At 52.9% G+C, this 25,438-nt stretch overlaps 1 protein-coding gene across 8 annotated transcripts in view; it reads right to left on the bottom strand.

The window, feature by feature from the left end:
- The window catches only part of LOC116955654 (protein Jade-1-like), a 110,981-nt gene that overhangs the window by 48,205 nt on the left and 37,338 nt on the right, over positions 1-25,438 (bottom strand). For all 8 annotated transcript variants that reach the window (XM_076053542.1, XM_076053545.1, XM_076053543.1 and 5 more), the window contains 2 exons: positions 10,742-10,799; positions 8,766-8,842 (listed from right to left, as the gene is read on the bottom strand). In XM_076053542.1, coding sequence (XP_075909657.1) covers positions 8,766-8,842; positions 10,742-10,793 — 129 coding nt within the window. In that variant the 5' untranslated portion in view covers positions 10,794-10,799. The remainder of the gene's footprint in view (positions 1-8,765; positions 8,843-10,741; positions 10,800-25,438) is intronic.

The raw sequence follows: 25,438 nt of genomic DNA, 5'->3' as shown, positions 1-25,438 counted from the left end.
ACGCATGCAGTAGACGTGAGACAAAATCATGAACGGATTTCCGTAACACATATCGCGAGCCTGAAACCGTGACAAGCTGTGACGAAGTGGTTCGCGTTGGGTGCTAATGGTAAAAAGTCTCACGACTTGGTGACCTCAAGTCCTCCGGGTCACCTACAAAAGAGATTCCACTTTGCGTATATGACACAACGGAGAGATGCAAGCGTGGAACGAAGTTGAGTGATGGGAAGAGGAACGCGCGGAATCGAGGATGTACACAAAATCAGAGACATACAAACTCCACAGGATGGTAAGTGGCACCCGGGCAGCACACTAAGACTAAACTAAAAACTAAACCATTGTTATATTTCACCAGGTAAGGAGGCCCACTCAGCTGCTATGTATCACAAATATAGCTCAACAAAGTGGGCGAATCATCATCAAGTGGAAATTAATGTCAGCCAAATACTCGAGATGTCGATTTTAAATGTGGCGGGAAAATTCGGAAGACGCGGAAAAAAAATCCACGCGAACGCGGGGAGAGAGACACACAAACTACAAAAAATACAGCAGGCATCATCAGGGTCAGGATCAAACCCACGACCTACTCTATACCAGGCGAAGTAGTTAACATATCCTAGCCACCGTGGTGATGAAGAAAGAGAGAGAGACACGCAGACTCAAAATATACAGCAGGCGTCGTCAGGGTCGGGATCGAACTGACGACCTCCTGTATACCAGGCGAGGTAACTAACATCACCCCACCGCTGGAAGGAGTTCCACAGAGCGAGGAGAACAGCGAGGGGTGGCAGACAGAGGAGGGACGGCACCCGGGGAGGTGGAGCGAACGGACCGTCTCGTTGGGCGACGATTCCAGCCGGTTCGTTGCGCCGCTGAGCGCGGCAGAGAGAGAGAGGGAGACACGGCGACAACGCGGAGAGGTCTTCGTGCAGCGGTGCGTCGATCCGTAGCCGGCGGTGCGTCCATACGTGGCCGGTGGTGAGGATAGCGACTGATGAAAAAAGGCCAAAGGAGCCCCCCCGCGCCCGCCCACCCACCTGCCGGCCGGCGCTCCTCAGAAACGGCGGCGTTGATCGCTTAAACAAAATAAACAAACCCAGAACCCTCCCTGCGTCGTCGCGAATGCCGGTTTTCAACCGATTTTTGGCCGAATTTGATCAATTTCGTCCTCTTGCTTGCTTTTCAAAGGCTACCAGACGGCTCCCAGAAAACGCATCAGTCATCCGAGCGCTCGAGGCGCTCGGAATTTGGCACGGGAACGTCAAAGACCCCCATTCGCGCGTGCCCACCAAATATTTTTTTTTCTTTTCCCCAGAGGCTGCCTGGCACGCGTTCAGCGCACCTGGCTGGGGTACGTGGGGCGGGCGACGGGAATCGACGACGCCCCGGGGTCTCGACGAGCAGCCCAGAGCGGTCGTTCGCGCAGAAACTCGGTAGGGCGGGCGACCGATTAATCGCTCGCGGTGCGCGTCGGACGGCTCCGCAAAAACCGGTCGCAGCGAGCGTTTTGCGGTCGCCGGTTTGCGCCCGGGGGGGGGGCGGTGATGGGGGTGAGGACGCACGCGGCCGTGACGCGCGTCCCGCCCAGGGATCTTTGCGGCGACGGATTTCCCATCGCGTGCACGCGGTTGGTCGCTACCCGTCCATCAACGACGCCGATCACCTTGCCCGGTGGGCAACCGCTCGCTCAGACGTGGACAAAAGTCGAACGAAGCTATGTTTGACATTTTACCAGGTAAGACCCACCGAGCTGTGTATCTTTCCTTCAGAAGGGCCATGGCCACAAAATGATAGCGCAACGCGTTACAACTCAAGACAAGCGGCGTATCGTCGTCACGTGGAAATTTATGACGGCCAAATATTCGAATGCGCGTGTTTGTAAATGTGGAGGAAAAGAACGGAGGACCCGGAGAAAAATCCACGCGACCATGGGGAGAGAGAGAGAGACATGCCAACATATACAGCAGGCATCGTCAGGGTTGGGATCGAACCCACGACCTCCTGCATAGCAGGCGAGGAAATTTTGACTTAAAACTCTCGTGACTGCAGGAATTCATATTCTATGGTTCTTTTGGTAAAGTCACGTAGATAGAAAATATAATAACAATAAAATAATTAAAATAAAGTAAATAAAAATAATAAAAAAATCACGTTGCGATCGCAACACAAGCACTCGTCATCAGGAACTGGGAGGTTAGCCTCTGAGGGCAAGCTGTTTATAAAGGTTTAGAGATGGGCTAGTCAACGTACCCGGCACGTCAACGTACCCAGATAGTTAACACACCCAGCTCGTCAACGTACCCGGCCGGTCAATAGTACCCAGCTAGTCAACGTACCCGGCCGGTCAACGCCTCGTTCTCAGAACACACTTGAAAGGCAAAAATCACCGCCCACCGCAGACCCGCACCTAGGCCGAGGCCACCGGCTTCGATCTCCCGGCGCAGCCGTTGAAGCAATGGGCAGGTTTCATTCATCCGCTTCCCCCTGCACCACCTGCGTCCACCCAATTCACGTCGATCAAACGGCGAATGGAAGCAAGCGGACCCCAGGGCGGGCAGAGCGACATCGCGGAAAAGGGAGTGGGGATGCCCGTCGGGCAAGGGAGAACGCCGGAGCGGCCGCCAAGGGATGGCAACGGCGCTCTGCGGCCTACGTCCACCGAGGGGACGGGACGGCAGCGATTCAATCGGCTCGCGAGCGGCGCTCGGGCAACCGCAACGTCACGGGACCCAATCGGGGTCGCGCGCAGCGGCAGCGATCGTCCGCCCCCCGACCGGCAGGACTCGTGCCCGCTGGCGTGCCAGGTGGCGGGTCACCTTGTTGCCCGCGGGGACAGCGAGTTCAAGGGCTCTGAAACCCACAGGCGTATAGGTAGGGGCGATATCAGAAACATACGCTTGCGTAGCCAACCGCGCTAATCGGAGGTGCGGGAGGGAAGGGAAACAAACACAACAACAATAAGCAGTTCTGAATAAATTAGTGTTCCGATCTAGATGATGTGAAGTGCGTAGCTCCCAGTGCATTCCGAATAGTGGAAGGTAAGGAAGAGCGTTCCAGACGGCCGCAGGAGCGCGTCCGAAAGCGCCGCGCGACGATGCGGCGACCGCCGTCCGTGTCCGACGGACAAAATGAGTCGCCGACGGCTTGGGTGGTCGGCCACCTTCCGACCTTTGTCTCCCGAGGGCTTTTGCATGACACAGTGTAGCGGGACACCAATTAATCACCGAGCCAACCTGGCGGAGATCCAGAACCGGTGCAGAGAATCGCCACCGATGTCGGCCAGGGCGGGGACTCAAACCCCCGTGGCGGCGGCGGCGCGAACTGTGACACGGCCGCTCCCCCGCAACACGCCTGACTCTCGATGATGGCGACAAAGGTCCAAAAAAAAACTCGCTCCAGAGTTTGCTTGATTAATAAATGGATACATATTCTTGGTTCTTTCGGTAAAGTCACCGCGTAGAAGGGAAACAATCAAATAATAAAAATATAAAACAATAAAATTCTCACGATGTTTCGACTGCAACACAAGCAATCGTCATCAGGTGTGAAAACCACAGTGAGAAAATAAGAAAAAAGTGGCGTCTTTTTTTCTTCAAATTTTCCTGCTGTGGTTTTCACACCTGATGATGATTGCCTGTGTTGCAGTCAAAACGTCGTGATCATTTTATTGTTTTATATTTTTATTATTTTATTGTTTCCCTTCTACGTGACTTTACCGAAAGAACCAAGAATATGAATCCTTGCAGTCACGAAAGCTTTAAATGAAAATTTAATAAACGGTTGCTCAATAATATCGGTCTGGAAAGCATAGGGCTGTCAACCCATATGGTTTACCCCGTATTCTTGTACGGGGAAATTGAGTTTTCATGTCCATATGGCGTACAGCCGTTTCAATACGGGATTTGTAGGATGAATATTGAGATTTACACGGGGTGACCAACAAGGTCTGAATTGGTCTGTAATAATGTAGGGGCACCGATAAGGGGTTGACAGGGATGCTATACACTACACTATACACTACATTACTAAACACTACACACTATACCATACCATACCGTGTCAACCCATACGGTTTACCCCGTATTCTTGTACAGGGGAATTGAGTTTTCAGGTCCGTACGGCGTACAGCCGTTTCAATACGGGCAACAACGATTACATAATTTGTCTCTTTGTGCTTCTCCCTTGTAATGGGACTATGTTGGATGGACGTTGAGATTTATTAGGGGCCCGGGGTGACCAATAAGGCTCTAAATTGGTCTGTAATAATGTAGGCGCACTGATAAAGGGTTGACAGGGATGGGAAAGCCACTAGGGTGATGGACTCAAAGCTTATTTTAATTGACACGTGGGGCGACAATGATCGGAGGTCTGCTTTGTATACTCTCTTATCCTCCAAAGACAAAGATCCCCTGTATAGCCTACAGCAGGCTGTTGGGGCAAGTGCTGTTAGTGAGCACCTATTAAGGACAGCGCGGCGCACGAGCGGTGGGTTGACCAGCACCACACCTGGATGAGTCGACCTAGGGGAGGCCTGGGACAAGCTCAAATATTCACTGTCACTGTTATTGGTCATGAGCGGGAATCGAACTCTGGTCGCCGCACTGCGCTACGAACCTCTACACTACTGCTCCCCATAACACAAACACAAAGATCCTCCGTATAGCCTTAACAGACTGTAGGGGCAAGTGCTGCTAGCGAGCACCTATGAAGGCCGGCATGGCCCACGACGGGGTGGGTGGCCAGCACCACGCCCGACCGCCTTTGTCTCCCCAGTTTACACGCCGCACAAGGTACTCATTTGAGGCCGAGTCGACCTAGCGGAGACCCAGGATCAGTTCGGATAATCGTCGCTGGTGGTGGCCGCGAGCGGGAATCGAACTATCGTCACCGAGTTCGTAGCGCGGCGTGCTGACCACTTCGCTATCGCTCCCCACAAAGACAAAAGACTCCCCGTAGAGCCTTAACGGACTGCAGCAGCAAGCGCCGCAAGCGAGCACCTTCGTTAACCCACAACAAAGACAAGGATCCCCCATATAGCCTTAACAGACTGTAGGGGCAAGTGCTGTTAGCGAGCACCCACAACACACACACACACAAACGCACGTAAAGCGACGCACGCTCTCACACTCGTTCACTCGCCACCCCCCACCCCGACCATCGCCCGCCCGCCCGCCCGCCATCGCTGCCCGGCGAGCGATTCGCGGTTCGCTTCAACCCCCGACGGAGCCGGCCCCATCGGGCTGAGCCACGGCCGGGGAGCGAGGGGGGGGGGGGGGGGCGGCCGCTTACGCACGGTCGGTGACGCGCGCTGTGCTCGCGGGAGCCTCGCGTGACGCGGGGCGCCCTTCCCACGTCCCCCGCGGCGTCCGCCAGACGCCACCTGTTCCTGCCGCCTCCGGCTAAGGTTGCAACGCGCGCCCCAATTATAGCGGCAACCTCCGCCTGACTGCCGCTCGCCTGAGAGAGCGGCGGGCTGCTGGGGCAGCGGTGGCTCGGGGATGCTGGTGGGCAGACCTCACGCGCCCCCGGCGTGCGCTTGTGTAGCAGCGCGTGCGTGTGTGTGTCTGTCTGTGTGTGTCTGTGCATGTGTGTGTGGCTATGCGTCGTGTGTGAAGGGGAGCGGTGGTGTAGCGGCTGGCGCGCTGCGCTACGAACCTGGCGACCCGGGTTCGATTCCCGCTCACGGCCAACAGCAGTGACGATGATCTGAACCGGTCCTGGGCCTACCCTAGGTCGACTCAGCCTCAAATGAGTACCTGGTGCGTTGTGTAAACATCGCCACTGGGGAGACAAAGGCGGCCGGGCGTGGTGCTGGCCACCCACCCCCTCGTGTACCGTGCCGGCCTTCATAGGTGCTCGCTAACATCACTTGCCCCTACAGTCTGTTAAGGCTATATGGGGGATCTTTGTCTTTGTGCGCCGCCCGTGTGTGCGGCTGCAACCGTGAAGGCCGTCGCAGCGCACCACGGAGTGGAGCTCCATCGGTGGAGAATACCCGCACCGGCTTTGGGCCCCTGCCAGGGAGACAAAGGTCGGCCGAGCGCAGTGCGAGCTCCACCGCCCCCTCATAGGCGCTCACCGACTCTTGCCCCGGCAGTCTGTATGGCTACGCGAATCCAAGCTATGGACCCACGCGGTAAACCCACTGTGGTCTGCGCTCCTTCAACCGAGCAGGAGGAAGAGGACGAACAGCTGCACGAACTCTCTCCTCTCTCTAGAGACGACTCTGCTGAAGCCCCTCTCTCTGGTCGTGGCCAGCAGCAGCAGACCCCGACGCTGGCATCAAGCTACTGAAGCACACTGCCAGAAGCAATAAAGTCACGGCAATACAGGGGAATGTTTAACTCGTAGGCGCTCGCGACCGATATAGGCTCACAGTGAGGGCTTCACAATCATTAAGCAATTTTAAGTTCAACCTAAAAACTTTTTTAAAACCTACTTTTACTTGAGATCATTTTACAGTGTTATTTTTATTATGATGAAATTTTGTTTGTATGGAACTTGCTTTTATCGTTCTTGCGCTTAAGTCTTTTAACAATGTTTTATTTTATCTGTACAGCACTTTGAATTGCCTCTTTTGCACGAAATAGTACATTAGAAATAAATACTTGATTGATGGACAGTAATAATATCACCTTTACTCCTATTTAAGTCCGAAACAGAAAGACTTCACAGTTCTGGCTGTCACCTAAAGAGGCTGGTTGTAGTTACCGGCGAAACGTGACGGTACTCGAAATTTAAATGTTGTGGTGGGTTTACTCTCCAGCACACAACCGGTGTGTGTGGCTGACCTAGTAACAAATTAGGCACGTGTTGTTCACGTGACACAAGCTTACTAATTGGTTGTGTCGTGGGGGTGCTGGCGGGTTTAACGACACATTTCATATTCACGCGATCTATCCCAAAAACCTCTGTTATGGATAACATTGGTCGCGTAAAGCCTACTTGTTGATCTGCGGAAGCATATTTTGCGGCACTACATTTGAGATCCCTTCAAGTAAGGAGTCAACAGTCAGACTATATTGATTTGTGCTGGGTGGAATCCGATGAGCTACAAAACTCTTTTTCACAGATGTCCAGTTGGGGCAAGGGGTTTGTATTTACGCGATATAAACCCGCAACAAAAACTCTTCCTTCTGGATGTAGAGGGATTTATTTTGGTGTGCATTAGCGCGTGTGCATTAGCTGGGAAGCACCTGACGCGCGGAGACGGAGCGATCGAATCGGTTTGGCGTGCAGGCGCCAGGTCGACCGCGACACCGCAAGATCGTGAGAGGCGGCAACGGCTCGGGGGAAGGCCGTCGCCGGCCAGCAGCGGATAGACCGTCGCGGCCGCTGACGGGGCTGATGAACGAACGAACGGGATGTCCCCCCCCCCCGTCCTGCGCGTGCCCCCGCCGCGTCCTTGTCTACTGGCGACGTTCCGCCCCCCCCCCCCAACCCCGTTCGCAAAGAACAGCGCGAGTGCCAAATTCCCCGTAATTCGGCCAGGGCGCTTCTCTCCGCCGCTGGCTGGCGGCCTCCCCCCCGAGCCGCCCACGCGGATCCATCGGCTCCCGTCTCCCCGGTGGACGTCCTCCACACAGAGGCCACCATTCGGTCTCGCCACGCTCAGTTCCCGCTTATCCCGAGCGCCGCTGTTGTTTCTTGCTGCTGCTGCCGCCGCCGCCGCCGCATCCCACGTTAACACGCGGTGAGGAAAGGCGCTGGAGTCGCTGGCGCTGGAGTCGCCCCCGTCACCGCCCGAGCGGTGACGCACGCTCGGGCGGGCTGCTCGTTTCACAACAACAACGCCGACGCCGCCGGTGTCAGGACACGGAGAAAATACAACACCCCCACCCCCCCACGCCACCCCCCTTCACGCCACCCCCCCTCACGCCCCCCAATGCCCCCCCCCCACGCATAGCAACAGCAACAACCCCCTTGCTGCGGTTACCAAGGGGGAATTGACATCGCGGCAAATATTACGCACATTCATGAAGTGGCTGGAAAAATAAATAACAAACGGCATTTAATCTCCGCGCAAGGTTTTCGGGGTCGCGTTGCCGCTGCGGCGTCATTCGGCAACGGTATCTCCGACGTTTCGCTCCACGCGCCGCGAGCTTTTTCAGGAACTCGACTTGAATGCTGCGTTCCGTCAGACCGCGGGGGCTTTTCCCAACGAATGCCATCACGTAATATCATCCACAGAGGCTCAGCGCTCCTCCTGCGCCGAGTAGGAGGAGTGCTCCTGCCAACGAACACCCAAGAAAGCCAGTGAGAATTCCGCCGAATAAAAACATTAACCGCGGTGCATTCGTGCACGAAGCTCTCTGGCACGTGTCGTGACAGGCGCTGCTGCAAGCTCCGACACCGGTGCCCGTCGAGCAGCATCGGCTTCCGGTTGCCAAACGAACGCGTTGATGAGGTTGCACTCATTAAGCACGCAAAGCGCTTGGAGCATAAACCACCATCGCGCGCAAACCCCCCCCCAGACCTCCGATTAGCACGGTTGGCTACGTACGGCGCAAAAGAAGTTCAACGTACGTACCGACGACTCTTATTTCAGGCAACTCCTGCCAAGCTTTGCGCGCTAGGTGGGTGGCGAGGTCAACACGCACGCGTTCGACAAGGCCGACCCGCTGCTGATGAGATCCAGAGGGTCGCTGCCAGTCTGCAGAGCTTGAGCCCACGGCAGCACAGGGTCTCAAGTGCCGGGTGGCAAACCGAGGCAGAGGAGGTAGCAAAAGGGTTCAGGGACCGGGGGTTGAACCGGGCTCACTCACCTCATCTGGCCGGCCATGTGGCTTGGTCACGGTCGGCAGTCCGGGTCTGCCGATCTTCCGCCACTGCCTCTTCCCTCCTGCCAAACGGGCAGCGGTGCACAAAGGTGAAACGAATCAACGACGGTTCAACGCTGTTGTGCGTGCACGTGTGTGTGTGTGTGTCGGACGCCCTCCTCCACCCGGACACGGGGAAAAACAAATGAAATTGTCCGGTAAATGATCGCACCAAATTTATTGTGGGCCCCCGCGAACACCGGTGCATTGAAAGGACGATCCACGCGTGCCGGACGTGCTGGTTGCATCATCAGGCAATTTCCCGATGATGATGCCGATAATTGTAACTTACCGGCGAAACGTCAGTACCTGGATCGCCCCTCCCGCATGGCGGTGGTGCTCAAGCAATCATAATAAATCGGCGCGTTTGTTCACGTCACAACCGTGTTTATGAGGCCGTCGGGTGTGGATTGCATACGACAAAACAAAGACAAAGATCCCCAATATAGCCTGAACAGACTGTTGGGGCAAGTGCTGTTAGCGAGTAGCACCTATGAAGGCCGGAACGGCACGAGAGTGGGTGGGTGGCCAGCACCAAGCCCGACCGCCTTTTGTCTCCTCAGTGGCGATGTTTACACATCACACCGGGTACTCATTCGAGGCTAAATCAACCTAGATGATCACCAGGACCGGTTCAGATATTTGTCAACGGTGTAGGCCGTGAGCGGGAATCGAACTCGGGTCGCTGGGTTCGTAGCGTAACGTGCTAACCACTACACTACCGCTCCCCACGACACACACACACACTCACGCAGCAAACCGTGACCCCGAAATAATCGATACATGAATCACAATAACATTGGCGGCCAGGGCCTCCGACGTGTTACAATCAATTAGGGGTTTCCGCGTCCCCAGGGCTAACCTCGGCCTGAAATGAGCAATGCCCGGTGCGGTGAATCCTGGACTATCATCAGCACCGGAGGGCCACCCTTGCGACACGCACGCATGCGGCCTCTCGTGCCAATTCACTCGCAGGGGAGAAGGGCCTTCCCCCCCCAAGCGCCATGCGTGCGGGTCGTGGCAAGTTATATTTGAGCATCCTCCACACGCGTTGGTCGGTGCGGGTCGGGCGAAGGTGGGGAGCACGGACGTCGGAGCGCGGTGCAGTACAGCATCTCGCCACGGTGGGAGAGATGTTAACTACCTCGCGTGGTATGCAGGAGGTCGTGGGTTCGATCCCGACCCTGACGCCAGCTGTATATTTGTAGTTTGCGTGTCTCTCTCTCTCTCCCCATGGTCGCGTGAATTTTTCTCCGAATCCTCCGGTTTTTCCCTCCATAATTAAAATCAACATCACCACGCGTTCAGAGCATTCGGCTGCTAGAAATGTCCACGTGATGATGATAAGCTGCCACCCGTTGAGCTATAATTTGTGGCCAGGCCCGCTTCTGAAATAAAGCTGCAAAGTTCGGCGGGTCTAACCTGGTAAAATAAAAAATAGTTTAGTTTTAGTTTCTATGCACTTCATCACGTGCTGGTCACTCACCCATTCAATCGCTACCCAGGGCGAAGGTTAAATGGGGGGCCTGTGTCTTGCATGGCTTGTTGTGTGTATGCACATATATGTGTATGCACATACATGTACCGGGCATGACACTGGGGATGGGGGAGGTGGGAGGGAGGAAAGCGGTGGTACAGCTGTTGGCGCACTGCGCCACCAACCCGGCTACCCGAGTTTGATTCCCAACATCGGTGACGAATACCGAACCGGTCCCGGGCCTCTCCCAGTTTTCGACTCGGCCTCATGAACACCCCGGTGCAGTCTCTTAAACGTTGGCGCTGGGGCGACGAAGGTGGCCGCCCACGCCCCTTGTGTGCCACGTCGACCTGGATAGGTGCTTGCTAACAGCACTTGCCTCGACAGTCGGTAGGGAAAGGTCTATCAGGGGCATGTTTATCTTCGCGTGTTTTTTTGTTTTTACCGGGTTTGTAGTCGGAGTCTTCGCTGCAGCTTGAGTCGCTGCCCCTCTTCATTCTGGCCTGCGCATCGCAAACGCACGCACGCACGCACACAAGAGGTTATTAGGCAAAATAAGAGTGCGCAGCAGTGTCCCACACTCGCCGCTCGGCGTCATCGGTGACCATTGATCATCGCGACCGCGCCAAGGTAGGTGCACACAAGTTCGCTGTGTGTGTGTGTGTACAGAGTGGGGTGACGGTGGTGTAGCGGTTAACGCGCTGCCCTACGAACCCCGCGGCCCCATTTCGATTGCCGCTCACGGCCGACACCGGTGACGGTTATCCGAACTGGTCCTGGGCCTCCGCTAGGTCGACTTAGCCTCGAATGAGTACCTGGTGCGGTGTGTAGTAAACATCGCCACTGGTGCGACAAAGGCTGGCGACCCCACCCCCTGGTGTGCCGTGCCGGCCTTCATAGGTGCTGCTCGCTAACAGCACTTGCCTCAGCAGTCTGTCAATACGTTAGAGGGGTTCTTTGTCTTCGTCTTATACTGCTGGGCAAAAGCCTCTCCATGCCGTATCGGTAACGGGGGTTGTGTGACCATACTTCGCTATGCTGGTCAGTCAGTGCACGCTGGTGTATATATGTTGAACTTCTTGGGGCCCCAGAACCGGCAGATATCACTCATCACTGGTCTTGTGTCTAGTTTGTTGTCCTTCCCCCCGCACCTCCGATCAGCACGGTTGGCTACAGACGGTGCGAAAGAAGTTGAACATACATAGTAGACTACACTATACACTACACTACTCTACACTACACACACTACGCTATATACTACACTATACACTACTATACACTAAAAACTACACGAAACACTACTATATGCTATACACTACACGATACACTACACTACACCCACTACGCTATATACTACACGATACACTACTATACACTAAATACTACACGAAACACTACTATACACTATATACTACACTATACACTACACTATACACTACACACTACGCTATATACTACACTATACACTACTATACACTAAAAACTACACGAAACACTACTATACACTATATACTACACTATACACTACACACGACCATATACGGCACTACTATACGTTATACTATACACACTACGCTACACTATACACTACTAAACACTACACTACAACCTACTATACACTACGCTATACTATACACTACTATACACTATACACTAAACACACTACGCTATACACTACGATACACTACACTATACACTACTATACACTACTACACACTACGCTATACAATACGCTATACACTACACTATACACCACTATACACTAAACCATACTAAATTGACAACCCATTTCTTTAGAACTGCTCTTAGTCGTTAGTTTGCTGTCCTTCCCCGCCCACCCAGACACCTCCGATGAGCACGGCTGGCTCCGTACGGTGCGGAAGAATTTCAACTTGCGTAGATTCACGTTTCGTACGACACAGAGACAACAACAACAACCGCCATTCGCCACTAAGTGGCGGTGACGTCACCACGACGCTTGTGCCAGGCCATGTGCACCTTGAGGCCACTTGAAGTGTCGAACGCCCGTTGGCAGGAGGTCACGGGACAGACCCAGCAGGTGCCACGGGCCGACTGACTGAGATGACTGAGATGACTGGCTTATGCACCACCTGTGCCCCCTACTGTGCCAACCTGCTGTGCTTTAGCCACCCGGCGCTCCGCTCGTTGTTCTGAGCGTCGCTCCTCCGCCCTCCGTTGTTGTTGGAGGGCGACTGCCTCCAACTGCCCAGTAGCAGCGTCCTTCACGAGTCTCCTCCACAGAGGCCAAGCTTATTAGTTACATATTTCAGTCGTGGTTTCGTGGTAAAAATGTTGATGGTGGAGGGGTTACCAGGCCCTCGCACCCGTCCAGAGCCCCACACAGAGACACACACGTATGCAGACACACGTACGTTGGTGCGTGCGCTCCACCGGGGAATCGAATCTCGGTTCGTCAGATCCATCGCGCCGCACCGCATCGCGGCGATGCAAAGTGCAGCTTCCCTCGCGTTGGTAAGCGGCGTCAGCACGTCAACACGATCATCTGTGTCTCACGAGTTGCCTTCGTCGTGGCAAGAAGACCGACGGTTGTGGCTACGGGCGCAGCGGTCCCTCGGTTAACGGCGACATCAAGTTCACGGCTTTTGCGGTGAACGTTTCGCCTCCCATAGAGCACCCCCACGGTTTCGAGTCACAGTATTTTGATGTAACGGTAACGTGTTCACGTCACATGTGCACGTGGAGTGCACCGATTTCGGCCAATCCGAGCGATCGTAAGTGGGGGGCTGAGCCGCGCCCCTCGGCCAATCGGTGACGCACATCGCCGAGCGGTTTAGACCTCAACTGGCTTTGTTTAATATTCTACCTTTTCTGTCTTTGGGCAGTGGAGAAACAGCTCTCTTGCTGACCTGGTGACAATTTTTTTTACCTATTATTTACAACTTATAAGTGAATTCGATTGACGGTTATTTCGCTTTATGGTAGCTTTCGTGGAACGGATAAAAAAAAAACTAAAACGTTAACCGGCGGACTTGGTGTACCCAGGAAAGCCTCACGACCCAGTCTCAAGACTATCGAGTCAGCAGGATGCTTTACCCAATAGAACCAAAGAGTATGGATCCTTGCAATCACGAAAGCTTTAAATCTAGATGCTGCCACACTTTGGCAGTAAGGGGGCGCGACCGAGAGAAGTTTTCTGGCAAACGTCTCGGCACAGGCGATCGTTTGGCCAATACCAATGTCACACGGCTACGGCGGGAAGCTGGAGGCGTGTGGAGGAATACCCCCCCACGTGCACAGAGAGAACTCCCGCACGCAGAGGACGGCACCCAAGTCTAAAGAGTGCACGTTCAGAAACACGCATGGGGGTTAGACACGAAGTGATGAGATATGAAGGCCTCGTGTACGGTAAGTTGACATGAATGGTTATTGCGTTCGACGGTAGGGCAAGGAACGCACTAACCCCCGTCTCCCCCGATACCTTGCGCCAATAAATGTGCGAACAAAATAAAAACAACCTGTCAATCAATACTCAGTGGATCTCATAAAACGGCGAGCATCCTATCACAACCGGCTCAGAAGAAGAACGAGCAGCTTCACAACTCAAGGCCGCAAGATGCAACGCCATACCTGAAGGTGATCCAGCCCATCATCACCTCTCACCGAGGGGTTGATAAACGAATAACCATTTAGCGGAGAAGTCCACAGCGGTTGTTCCATGGGTGGACTCACCCCCACCACCATGCAGTGTCCACCACTCGCATAGGGCTGTGAACGAGGAGTATACAGCGGAGTCTGCGTGTCCATCCTGACCCTGACACCTGCTGTATATTTGGATTTTGCAGTATCTCTCATCATCATCACGGTGGCCAGGAAATGTTAACTACTTCGCCGGGTTTACAGCAAGTCGATGGTTTGATCCCGCCCCTGACACCTGCTGTATATCATCACGGTGGCCAGGAGATGTTAACTGCCTCCCCTCGTATACAGGAAGTCGTGGGTTAAATCCCGACTCTTGAAGCCTGTCAGGGTCTCTCTCTCTTCCCGTGGTCGTGTGGATTTTTATCCGGGTTCTCCGGTTCTTCCCTACACATTTTACAAACATGTGATTGGAATATTTGCCTTCTGTGTGTGTCCACGTGATAAGCCACTTCGTTGAGCTGTCATTTTTGATAGCCAGGTCGCTTTTGAAAAAAAAAACCAGCTACATAGCTCAGTGGGCCTTAACTGGTAAAATAAAAATAAAATAGGTTTAGTTCCATACGGTTTCAGTCTTTTAAGGCCAATACAATAACTTCGATCCTGTATTTTACTGGAAGCTAATGCAGGGAATGAAGAATCGGTGCAATGTGCTCATTTTCTTTGCTGCTGCCCATGCAGTCCCTTTGCCTCCCTGCACTGCCGTTGTAATCCCCTCATTCAAGTCCAGGCTCTTGACTTTCCAATCCTCCTCTGCCTATGACCGAATGTCAAGCCACCACCTTTCTGAAGGGCTCAGCAAGGACACAATGGGATGCTCCTCCCTCCATCAGCCCCGCCCACTGCACAGGTAGCCCCGCCCACTGCACAGGTAGCCCCGCCCACTGCTCACCCCGCCTACTTGTTAGGTCACCCCGCCTACTTGTTAGGTCACCCCGCCTACTGCTTAGGTAACCCCGCCTACTGCACAGGTAACCCCACCCACTGCTCAGTCAACCCCGCCTACTGCTCAGGTAACCCCGCCCACTGCACAGGTAACCCCGCCTACTGCTCAGGTAGCCCCGCCTACTGCTCAGGTAGCCCCGCCCACTGCTCAGTCAACCCCGCCTACTGCTCAGGTAGCCCATCCCACTGCTCAGTCTGCCCCGCCTACTGCACAGGTAACCCCGCCTACTGCTCAGGTAGCCCCGCCCACTGCTCAATCAACCCCATCCACTGCCAAGGGAACCCCGCCCACTGCTCAGGCAACCCCGCCTACTGCTCAGGCAGCCCCGCCTACTGCTCAGGCAGCCCCGCCTACTGCTCAGGTAACCCCGCCTACTGCACAGGTAACCCCGCCCACTGCTCAGGTAGCCCCGCCTACTGCACAGGTAGCCCCGCCTACTGCACAGGTAGCCCCGCCTACTGCTCAGGTAGCCCCTCCCACTGCTCAGGTAGCCCCGCCTACTGCTCAGGTAACCCCGCCTACTGCTCAGGTAGCCCCGCCTACTGCTCAGGTAGCCCCGCCTACTGCTCAGGTAGCCCCTGACTGGACAAGTAACCCCGCCTACTGCTCAGGTAGCCCCGCCTACTGCTCAGGTAGCCCCGCCTACTGCACAGGTAACCCCGCCTACTGCTCAGGTAGCCCCGCCTACTGCTCAGGTAGCCCCACCTACTGCTCAGGTAGCCCCGCCTACTGCTCAGGTAGCCCCGCCTACTGCTCAGGTAATCCCGCCCACTGCTCAGGTAGCCCCGCCTACTGCTCAGGTAGCCCCGCCTACTGCTCAGGCAACCCCTGACTGGACATCTGTGATATAAAGAGCTGCATAGCTCATCGGATTCCTCCTCCTGCAGTATAAATAAAGATTCTGATTGTGATGGGGCCCGAAAATTATGAAACTTTGAACAAAAATAATTGGAATGTCCCAACCAAGCCGGGGCGTTTGGCATCGTTTGACACCCCACTGGGATTTTTTTTTGCACACAGCGTTGAAATGCGGTGTTTTTTCTGGAAGACTTTGCCGTCTTTTCCTGGATTTTTCTGTTGTGCGTAGTCACTTTAAAATGTTTCTTGTTCGTGTTTTTGTTTTGTTGCGGTTGCGCTCGAGTCAAGAGCTGCATGGCTCACAGGGCTGTACCTAATACATGAAACTGAAAAACTGAGGACCTGGACAAACCGCCTTCAATCCTCCCCTCCATCCGCGCTCCCCATCTCCGCGTTTTCCCGTCCGCCTTTTCTTTAGCTCCCCGTCGCATCACTCCCCCCCCTCCCCCCCCCACGTGAAGACGAGAGAGCAATCGTCGCGACAAATTAAATCCCTCCGACAAGTGATGCCGAAAGCGCCAGCCCCTGCGACTGGACGGCTACCCCCCACCCCCCCACCCCTTTGAGGCGCCGTCGACGCCGGATGCTCCACAAACCAAAACTGCCGGCCACGGCATCGTTTCATCTTGAGTTGCCACTTCTTACGCAACGCTAAACATCACAAACGCTCACGACCGCTCCACGCAGTCGCAGCGTGATCACTGAAAGCGGCCCCCTGCCTACTGCGATCTCCGAATCTGACAAAGACAAAGATCCCCCGTGTAGCCTCAACATACCGTTTGGGCAAGTGCTGTTAGCGAGCACCTATGAAGGATGGAATGGCACACGACGGGATGGGTGGCCAGCACCACGCCCGACCGCCTTTGTCTTCCTAGTGGCGATGTTTACACGACGCACCATGTACTCATTTGAGGCTCAGTCGACCTAGGGGAGGCCCAGAACCGGTTCGGATAATCGTCACTGGTGCTGGCCGTGAGCGGGAATCGAACCCGGGTCGCCGGGTTCGTAGCGCAGCGTAGCGCTACACACACACGCGCACAGAATGCCACAAGACTTGTGGGGGTTACATGGTGTGCAGCAGAGGGCTTGAGCAGCAAAAATCCATTGCGGTACGGTACTTCTATGCTCCCGGGCCTACGCTCCGTGCATTCAGCAAGCTGGCGCGGTGAGAGGGCTCTCATCCAGCAGTAGACTGAGCAAGTGCCGTACATGTGGACAGTTTTTATTTTGTCTTTGTGCTGACGGGCACAGCGTGGGATGAAAAGGGCAGTGCCACCCCCCCCACTCACCCACGCTTCGAACATCTGATATTTGTTTAACAGGCGTGACCCCTCCCTGCTGATGACACCCAGAGGGTCAACATCCAGCGCAGGCTCTCGCTTGCTTGAGCAAAACGAACGCTTGCGACGAAACATTCGCTCAGGAGGCCCCCATATGGCCGGCGGACAAGAAGACCGCGTGCCTTTGCGGGGTGGAAAATACTGGACTTGTGTTTCCTCATCCGTTCCATCATTTCTGTCGCCGGCCACGGTGACACCTCGAGCGAGCAGGACACAGCTAACTCGGGTCGTGGTGACACGGCGGTGGTACGGTACGATACTCTACGGTACTATATGTACTACGTCATGCGGTACCACATCGTACAATAATATACCGTACGGCAATCTACGTACTACGTCGTGCGTACTACATTGTGCGGTAATACATCGTATGGCAAGACGTCCTGCGGTACTACATCTTAGAGTACTACAGCGTACGGTACTGCACCGTACGTTACTTTATCGTACGGTACCACACTGTACAATACTACGTCGGCGTGAAATACAACATCCACAATCACTGTGCCAAAATACTTGTAGCATCGCGGTTATCGTTGCTCATTTTAACTTTTACAGATCACTTAATTGGCGAATTAAGTTATCTGCACAATAACATTATTTACTAGTTACACCTGTTACGCATTAAAGAAATGCCCTCAATGTCCTTTGGAGCAAACGGCGGCGTTGGCACCTTTGTGACCTCTGCGTGAAAGGCGGAGTTCAACTTTAAAGGTCTTTTAGAATTAAAAAAGCACTGTAAATTATTGTTATTTTCGTAGAGTTTGTCATTTGCCCCACTAAATTTAGTAATGTCAGTGCACATGGGCAGCATTGTCAGGGTTATAGACGCACGGCATTGTCCTGATTACAAGACTTATGGCAGGTTTCATGTGACGTAAAAGTTCACTTAATGACCTTCACATTCTTTTTTCATGCCAGAAGTCCAGAAAATCCCCCAAAAACGAGGCAATAATGTGAAACGGCACCACAAATTCACGGGAAACTGATCATCATGACAATCGTCGTTATGTCGTGACATTTGACATCACATCGCATACAATTATATTTCGGAACCCTAAACTCAGAATAACTTTGACTATTATATTCTTAGCTCTTTCGGTAAAGTCACATTGAAGGTAAACAATAAAATAATAAAATATATATAACAATTGTTTCCCTTCAACGTGACTTTACCGAAAGAGCTAAGAATATGAATTACTGCAGTCACGAAAGTTTTAAATCAAAATTTAACTTTGACTATTCTTTCGTAAACAAAAAACAAATGCCCCAATTCTATCGCCGAATGTGATTCCGCATCGGCGCCGTGTCTTCAAACCGAGAATCAACTCGGAAGTCTCCCAGAGCGGTGCAACCCTGTGTGTTAGAGAGCGGTACAACCCTGTGTGTTAGAGAGCGGTGCAACCCTGCGTGTTAGAGAGCGGTGCAACCCTGCGTGTTAGAGAGCGGTGCAACCCTGTGTGTTAGAGAGCGGTACAACCCTGTGTGTTAGAGAGCGGTACAACCCTGTGTGTTAGAGAGTGGTGCAACCCTGTGTGTTAGAGAGCGGTGCAACCCTGTGTGTTAGAGAGCGGTACAACCCTGTGTGTTAGAGAGCCGTGCAACCCTGTGTGTTAGAGAGCGGTGCAACCCTGTGTGTTAGAGAGCGGTACAACCCTGTGTGTTAGAGAGCGGTGCAACCCTGTGTGTTAGAGAGCGGTGCAACCCGGTGTGTTAGAGATCCGTGCAACCCTGTGTGTTAGAGAGCGGTACAACTCTGTGTGTTAGAGAGCGGTGCAACCCTGTGTGTTAGAGAGCCGTGCAACCCTGTGTGTTAGAGAGCGGTGCAACCCTGTGTGTTAGACAGCGGTACAACCCTGTGTGTTAGAGAGCGTTGCAACCCTGTGTGTTAGAGAGCGGTACAACCCTGTGTGTTAGAGAGCAGTGCAACCCCGTGTGTTAGAGAGTGGTGCAACCCAGTGTGGTAGAGAGCCGTGCAACCCTGTGTGTTAGAGGGAGGTGCAACCCTGTGTGCTAGAGAGCGGTACAACCCTGTGTGTTAGAGAGCGGTGCAACCCTGTGTGTTAGAGAGCGGTACAACCCTGTGTGTTAGAGAGCGGTGCAACCCTGTGTGTTAGAGAGCGGTACAACCCTGTGTGTTAGAGAGCGGTACAACCCTGTGTGTTAGAGAGCGGTGCAACCCTGTGTGTTAGAGAGCGGTACAACCCTGTGTGTTAGAGAGCGGTGCAACCCTGTGTGTTAGAGAGTGGTACAACCCTGTGTGTTAGAGAGCGGTGCAACCCTGTGTGTTAGAGAGCGGTACAACCCTGTGTGTTAGAGAGCGGTACAACCCTGTGCGTTAGAGAGCCGTGCAACCCTGTGTGTTAGAGAGCCGTGCAACCCTGTGTGTTAGAGAGCGGTGTAATTCCGTGTGTTAGAGAGCGGTGCAACCCTGTGTGTTAGAGAGCGGTGCAACCCTGTGTGTTAGACAGCGGTACAACCCTGTGTGTTAGAGAGCGGTACAACCCTGTGTGTTAGAGAGCGGCCCACTGAAGCGGACGTCACAGAACTACCTCCGAGATCCCCCACCGCACCCACCCACACATATAGTACTGCACAACGTAGTACCGTACGATAGAGTACCGTATGATATAGTACTGTACGATATAGTACTGTACAATATAGTACCGTACGATATAGTACCGCACGATATAGTACCGCACGATATAGTATCGCACGATATAGTACCGCACGATATAGTACCGCACGATATAGTACCGTATGATATAGTACCGTATAATATAGTACTGTATAATATAGTACTGCATATAGTACTGTATATAATACTGTATAATTTAGTACTGTACAATATAGTACTGTACGACATAGCACTGTATGATATACTGTACAATATAGTACTGTATAAAATAGTATTGTATGATATAGTACTGTACGATATAGAACTGTACTATGTAGTACTGTACGATATAGTACTGTACGATATGGTACTGTATATATTACTGTATGATATAGTACTGTATGACATGGTACCGTACGATACAGTACTGTACAATGTAGTACTGTACGATATAGTACCGTACGACGTAGTACCGTACGATGTAGTACCATACGATATAGTACCGCATGATATAGTACTGTATAATATAGTACCGTACGATATAGTACCGTACGATATAATACCGTACAATATAGTACTGTACAATATAGTACCGTATGACGTAGTACCGTACGATATAGTACCGTACAACGTAGTACCGTATGACATAGTACCGTATGATGTAGTACCGTACGATGTAGTACCGTACGAAGTAGTACCGTACGACGTAGTACCGTACGATATAGTACCGTACAACGTAGTACCGTATGACATAGTACCGTATGATGTAGTACCGTACGATGTAGTACCGTACGAAGTAGTACCGTACGACGTAGTACCGTACGATATAGTACCGTATGATATAGTACCGTACGATATAGTACCGTATGATATAGTACCGTACGATATAGTACCGTATGATATAGTACCGTACAACGTAGTACCGTACGACATAGTACTGTACGACGTAGTACCGTACAATATAGTACCGTACGACGTAGTACCGTACAATGTAGTACCATACGATATAGTACCGCATGATATAGTACCGTATGATATAGTACCGTACGATATAGTACCGTACGATATAGTACCGTACAATATAGTACCATACGATATAGTACCGCATGATATAGTACCGTATGATATAGTACCGTACGATATAGTACCGTACGATATAGTACCGTACAATATAGTACCGTACGACGTAGTACCGTACGACGTAGTACCGTACGACGTAGTATCGTACAATACTATACCATATGGTACTATACCATACAGTACTATACCATACGGTACTATAGTCGAAGAGCGGACCCCTCCACGATGGACGGTCTCTCACCCAAGCGGCCCGTCAGGATGAAAACGTCGAAGACTCGCGGGGTACAGTGCGCTCTGGCCCCAGCGGGAGGGGGCTACTACGCGACGCAGCTTTACTCAAAATCTCCTCCGCCGTTGGTTAATTGCACCCACGGGTGTGAGGGGGGGGAGAGACCGGAGGCAACACACACACAGGCAGGTAAAAAAGAACAGGTAAACATCGGCGGGATAAGATAATGGGTAGCGATCGCGAGATTCAATAACGCTTATCTCGGGGAAAATAAAATAAAAAGCACGGCGGCCTTGACACCAACACATGTGCTGACTCTCCCACGAAACGCCCCTCGGTTCGGACTTACAGACGGCTGGGAAAAGCAGCAGCAGCAACAACAATAACAACAACGCGGTACGGAAGGTGCGCGATATTTGACGAACATAGATGAAGGTGACTCTTGGTGTCGTGGAGTGGTTGGAAAGCCAGGCAGAGGAGGAGGAGGACCTTGAAGTGTCTCTTAAAAAGGTAGGTATGGAACTGCTGGGGAAAAAATAAACTTAGCGAAAAATTTAACTATGTTTATTTTTACAGGTAAGGGGCCGTCCATAAATGACGTCACGTGATTTTGGACGATTTTTAACCCCCCCCCATCATCACACGGCGTCACAAAAAGTCAGACCCCCCCACCTCAAATATGATGTCACAAAGCTCTGCCGCCCCCCCACCCACCCCAAAAGAAATTAAACATGTTTCAAATCGCTTGAAACTATTGTCATTGTTGTACGTATTTCATGTGGCGCTGCACTCTGATGTTGTAGGAGAAAAATGTATTAAAAAGTCTATTTAATTAAGTAAAAAGTGTTGTCTATATTTATTGACGTCGCATTTCTCAACCCCCCCCCCGTCACACATCATCACAAATGTCTGACCCCCCCCCCCCCAGGTGCGTGACGTCATTGATGGACGGCCCCTAAGGCCCCACTGAGCTATTGCAGCTGTTTGTCAGAAGCGACCTGGCCATCACAAATGACAGCTCAACGAAGTGGCTTATCATCATCATCACCACGTGGACATTTATAGCACGCAGTGCGATAAGCACGACGCAGATTCAAACGCAAAAGTCGTTGCCAAAGAAGCAAAAGGGTTCAATAATCAGCCGTGGTCGCACCGCTGCGGGAAGAAATGCTCCCCAAGCTTCGATCTAAAGCTTTCGTGACAGCAGGGATTCATATTCTTGGTTCTTTCGGTAAAGTCACCACGTAGAACGGAAATAATACAATAATGAAAATATAAAAATAAAACTATTTTAAAGAAAATAATAAAATAAAATATTCTTTATTATTTCCCTTCTACGTGACTTTACCGAAAGAACCAAGAATATGCTCCCCAAGCTGTCACCATCAATGACAGTTCTTCGACATTATAAAATCAAATATATTTTTTTATTTGTACCTGGTAAAGGCCCCACTGATGAGCTACGTAGCTCTTCCTCAGAAGCGACCTGGCCGTCACAAGTGACAGCTCAACGCAGTGGCTCGTCGTCACCACGTGGACATTTATCGCAGCCGAAAACTGGAAACACGCGACGCCGATTCCAAACATCTAAACGCTGCCATGTGCAATGACGACTCGTCGATATAAGTCGATTCCCACGCTCGCGGAATGCGTTTCTCGATTTGCTGCCCCCGCTTGAACCACAATACCTCAATGATCTCGTTCAGCAGCGTAACCACCACCACCACCACGCAAACTCCGCTCATCCTCTCAGCAGCGGCTTTTGGCACAGCCATCAAACAAAGACGGCGGTCGACGCATCGCGCGCTTTCAGATGCGCTTTTGCGGCCGTCTGGAACGCTCTTCCTTCTGATATTAGGAAACCGCCCGAGCCGTGCACTTTCAAATAATCATCCAGACTGAAAAGACATTTCTTTAGAACTGCTTTTCTGTGTTTAGTTTGTTGTGCTTACCCCGCCACCTGCGTTAAGCACGGTCGGTTACGTACGGTGCGGAAGAAGTTCAACACACACACTTTTGTACACTTTTGTATAACATCATCAATCCGCTGCTGGATGAAAGCCTCCGCAAGCCGTAGCCATCGCTCTCGTGGTCTAGCAACGTAACATTCCACCCAGCACCTGGCACACACACACACACACGAGCCGATTTCATCGCTCCATCTCTGCAGCGGACGTGTTGCCTCCGGGGCCACGCGCTCCCTTGGCTGGCACCGTTGTAAAGTCTCGACCAGGAGAGCCTCCTCCTAACAACGTGGTCCTGCACGAGCCCACCGGGCGCCACGGTGGCTAGGAGGTGTTAACTACCTCGCCTGGTATACAGGAGGTCGTGGGTCCGATCCCGACCCCGACGCCTGCTGTATATTTGGAGTTTGCGTGTCTCTCTCTCTCTCTCTCCCCGTGGTCGCGTGGATTTTTCTCCGGGTCCTGCGGTGGCTAGGCATGCGGGCTACATGACCCAGCCAACGCAGCCTTGCCTGCCGGAGGAGCTCACCGATGGGACCGTGCCCAGATCTTTCAAGGATTTGTGAGCTCCTCACACAATCCAGCCTGGTTAAACCCAGGATGGATCGTAGGCAGGCCAGCCTAAAGGTTTCTAACCGGCGAAGATGTTCCAGTCACACACACACAGTCACACACACAAACAGTCACACACACACAGTCACACACACACAGTCACACAAACACAGTCACACACACACAGTCACACAACAACAACAACAACCGCCATTCGCCACTAAGTGGCGGTGACGTCACCACGACGCTTGTGCCAGGCTATGTGCACCCTGAGGCCACGTGAAGTGTCGAACGCCCGCTGGCAGGAGGTCACGGGGCAGACCCAGGTGCCACGGGTCGACTGACTGAGATGACTGGCTGATGCACCACCTGTGCCCCCTACTGTGCCAACCTGCTGTGCTTTAGCCACCCGGCGCTCCGCTCGCTGTTGTGAGCGTAGCTCCTCCGCCCTCCGTTGTTGTTGGAGGGCGACTGCCTCCAACTGCCCAGTAGCATCCTTCACGAGCCTCCTCCACAGAGGCCGATCCTGACACCGCTGGTACCAGTCATCGGCAAGTCCACTCAGTTCCACGTCCTCCTGTACCACATCACTCCATCTCTTCTCTAGCCTGTGCCGCGCCCGCTTAGCCCCCTCAATCCGGCCAAACAAAAGCTGTTTCGGCATGCGGTGGCTGGGCATGCGGGCTACATGACCCAGCCATCGCAGCCTTGCCTGCCGGAGGAGCTCACCGATGGGACCCTGCCCAGATCTTTCAAGGATTTGTGAGCTCCTCACACAATCCAGTCTGGTTAAACCCAGGATGGATCGTAGGCAGGCCAGCCTAAATGTTTCTAACCGGCGAAGATGTTCCATTAGGGGGGTCCACGTTTCGCAAGCGTAGAGAAGGGAGGGAATGACTGTGGCCGAGAAGACCTGAAGCTTAGTGCGGAGCGACAGACCAGGTAGCTTCCACACAGCGTTACGCAACCGATGAAAAGATATTGCCGCTCGACTGATTCGGAGTGAGACCTCTGCTGTTAAACTGGAGCCAGTCATAAGCACACTGCCCAGGTATGGGAAACTCTCCACTCTCTCCACAACTGCCCCATCACCGATTGGGAGTTGTGGGGGTGGAGTGTCCGATGGTACAAAATACCCAGGCAGGTGCTTAGTTTTGGTGGGGCTGATGGTAAGGCCCCACCTCTTAGTGGCACGCTCCAGTCTCAGCAGCAGCGTCTCCAACTCCTCCTCTGACTGAGCAGCTATTACCAAATCATCAGCATACATAACGTGGTTGAGCAATAGGGAGCCATCCCTTGATCACACCCGGGCATCGATTAGCCTCCCATTATATCTGTACCATATGGAGATTCCCCCGGTACAGCTATTGAAGGCTTCACGAACTACGTGGTCAAAATAGATGTTAAATAATGTGGGAGCCAGAGGACATCCCTGTCGCACCCCAAGGTGTACAGGGAATGGCTCTGACTCCCGGCCACGTAGTTTTACCCTGGCCCGCTCACCATCATGAAGGTCCTTAATGATCGTGAGCAGAGGGTCAGGTACTCCAAAAGCACGAAGAACGACCCAGAGCCCAGGCCTACTGATGGTATCATAGGCCTTGACCAGGTCAATAAAGCAGAGATGTAGGTCTTGTTGGAATTCCCTACCCCTCTGCTGTAACAGACGGACAGAAAATATGGCATCTGTGCAGGACCGCCCTTTCCTGAAACTGCATTGGGGCTCCGCAAGCCTCTCCTCAGCGTGCCTGGCAAGGCGATGCTGAATAATCCTTGCCAGGACCTTTCCCGGCACACTGAGGAGTGAGATGCCCCTGTAGTTGTTACAGTCTGTGCGGTCCCCCTTCTTAAAAAGGGGGACCACCAGGGCATCCTTCCAAT

This window comes from Petromyzon marinus, chromosome 61, assembly GCF_048934315.1.
Source record: "Petromyzon marinus isolate PM22_M1 ecotype Great Lakes invasive population chromosome 61, UKy_Petmar_22M1.pri1.0, whole genome shotgun sequence".
Taxonomy (NCBI): Eukaryota; Metazoa; Chordata; class Hyperoartia; order Petromyzontiformes; family Petromyzontidae; genus Petromyzon; species Petromyzon marinus.
Note: the sequence above shows the minus strand (reverse complement) of the source record. Positions and strands in the feature narration are given on the sequence as shown.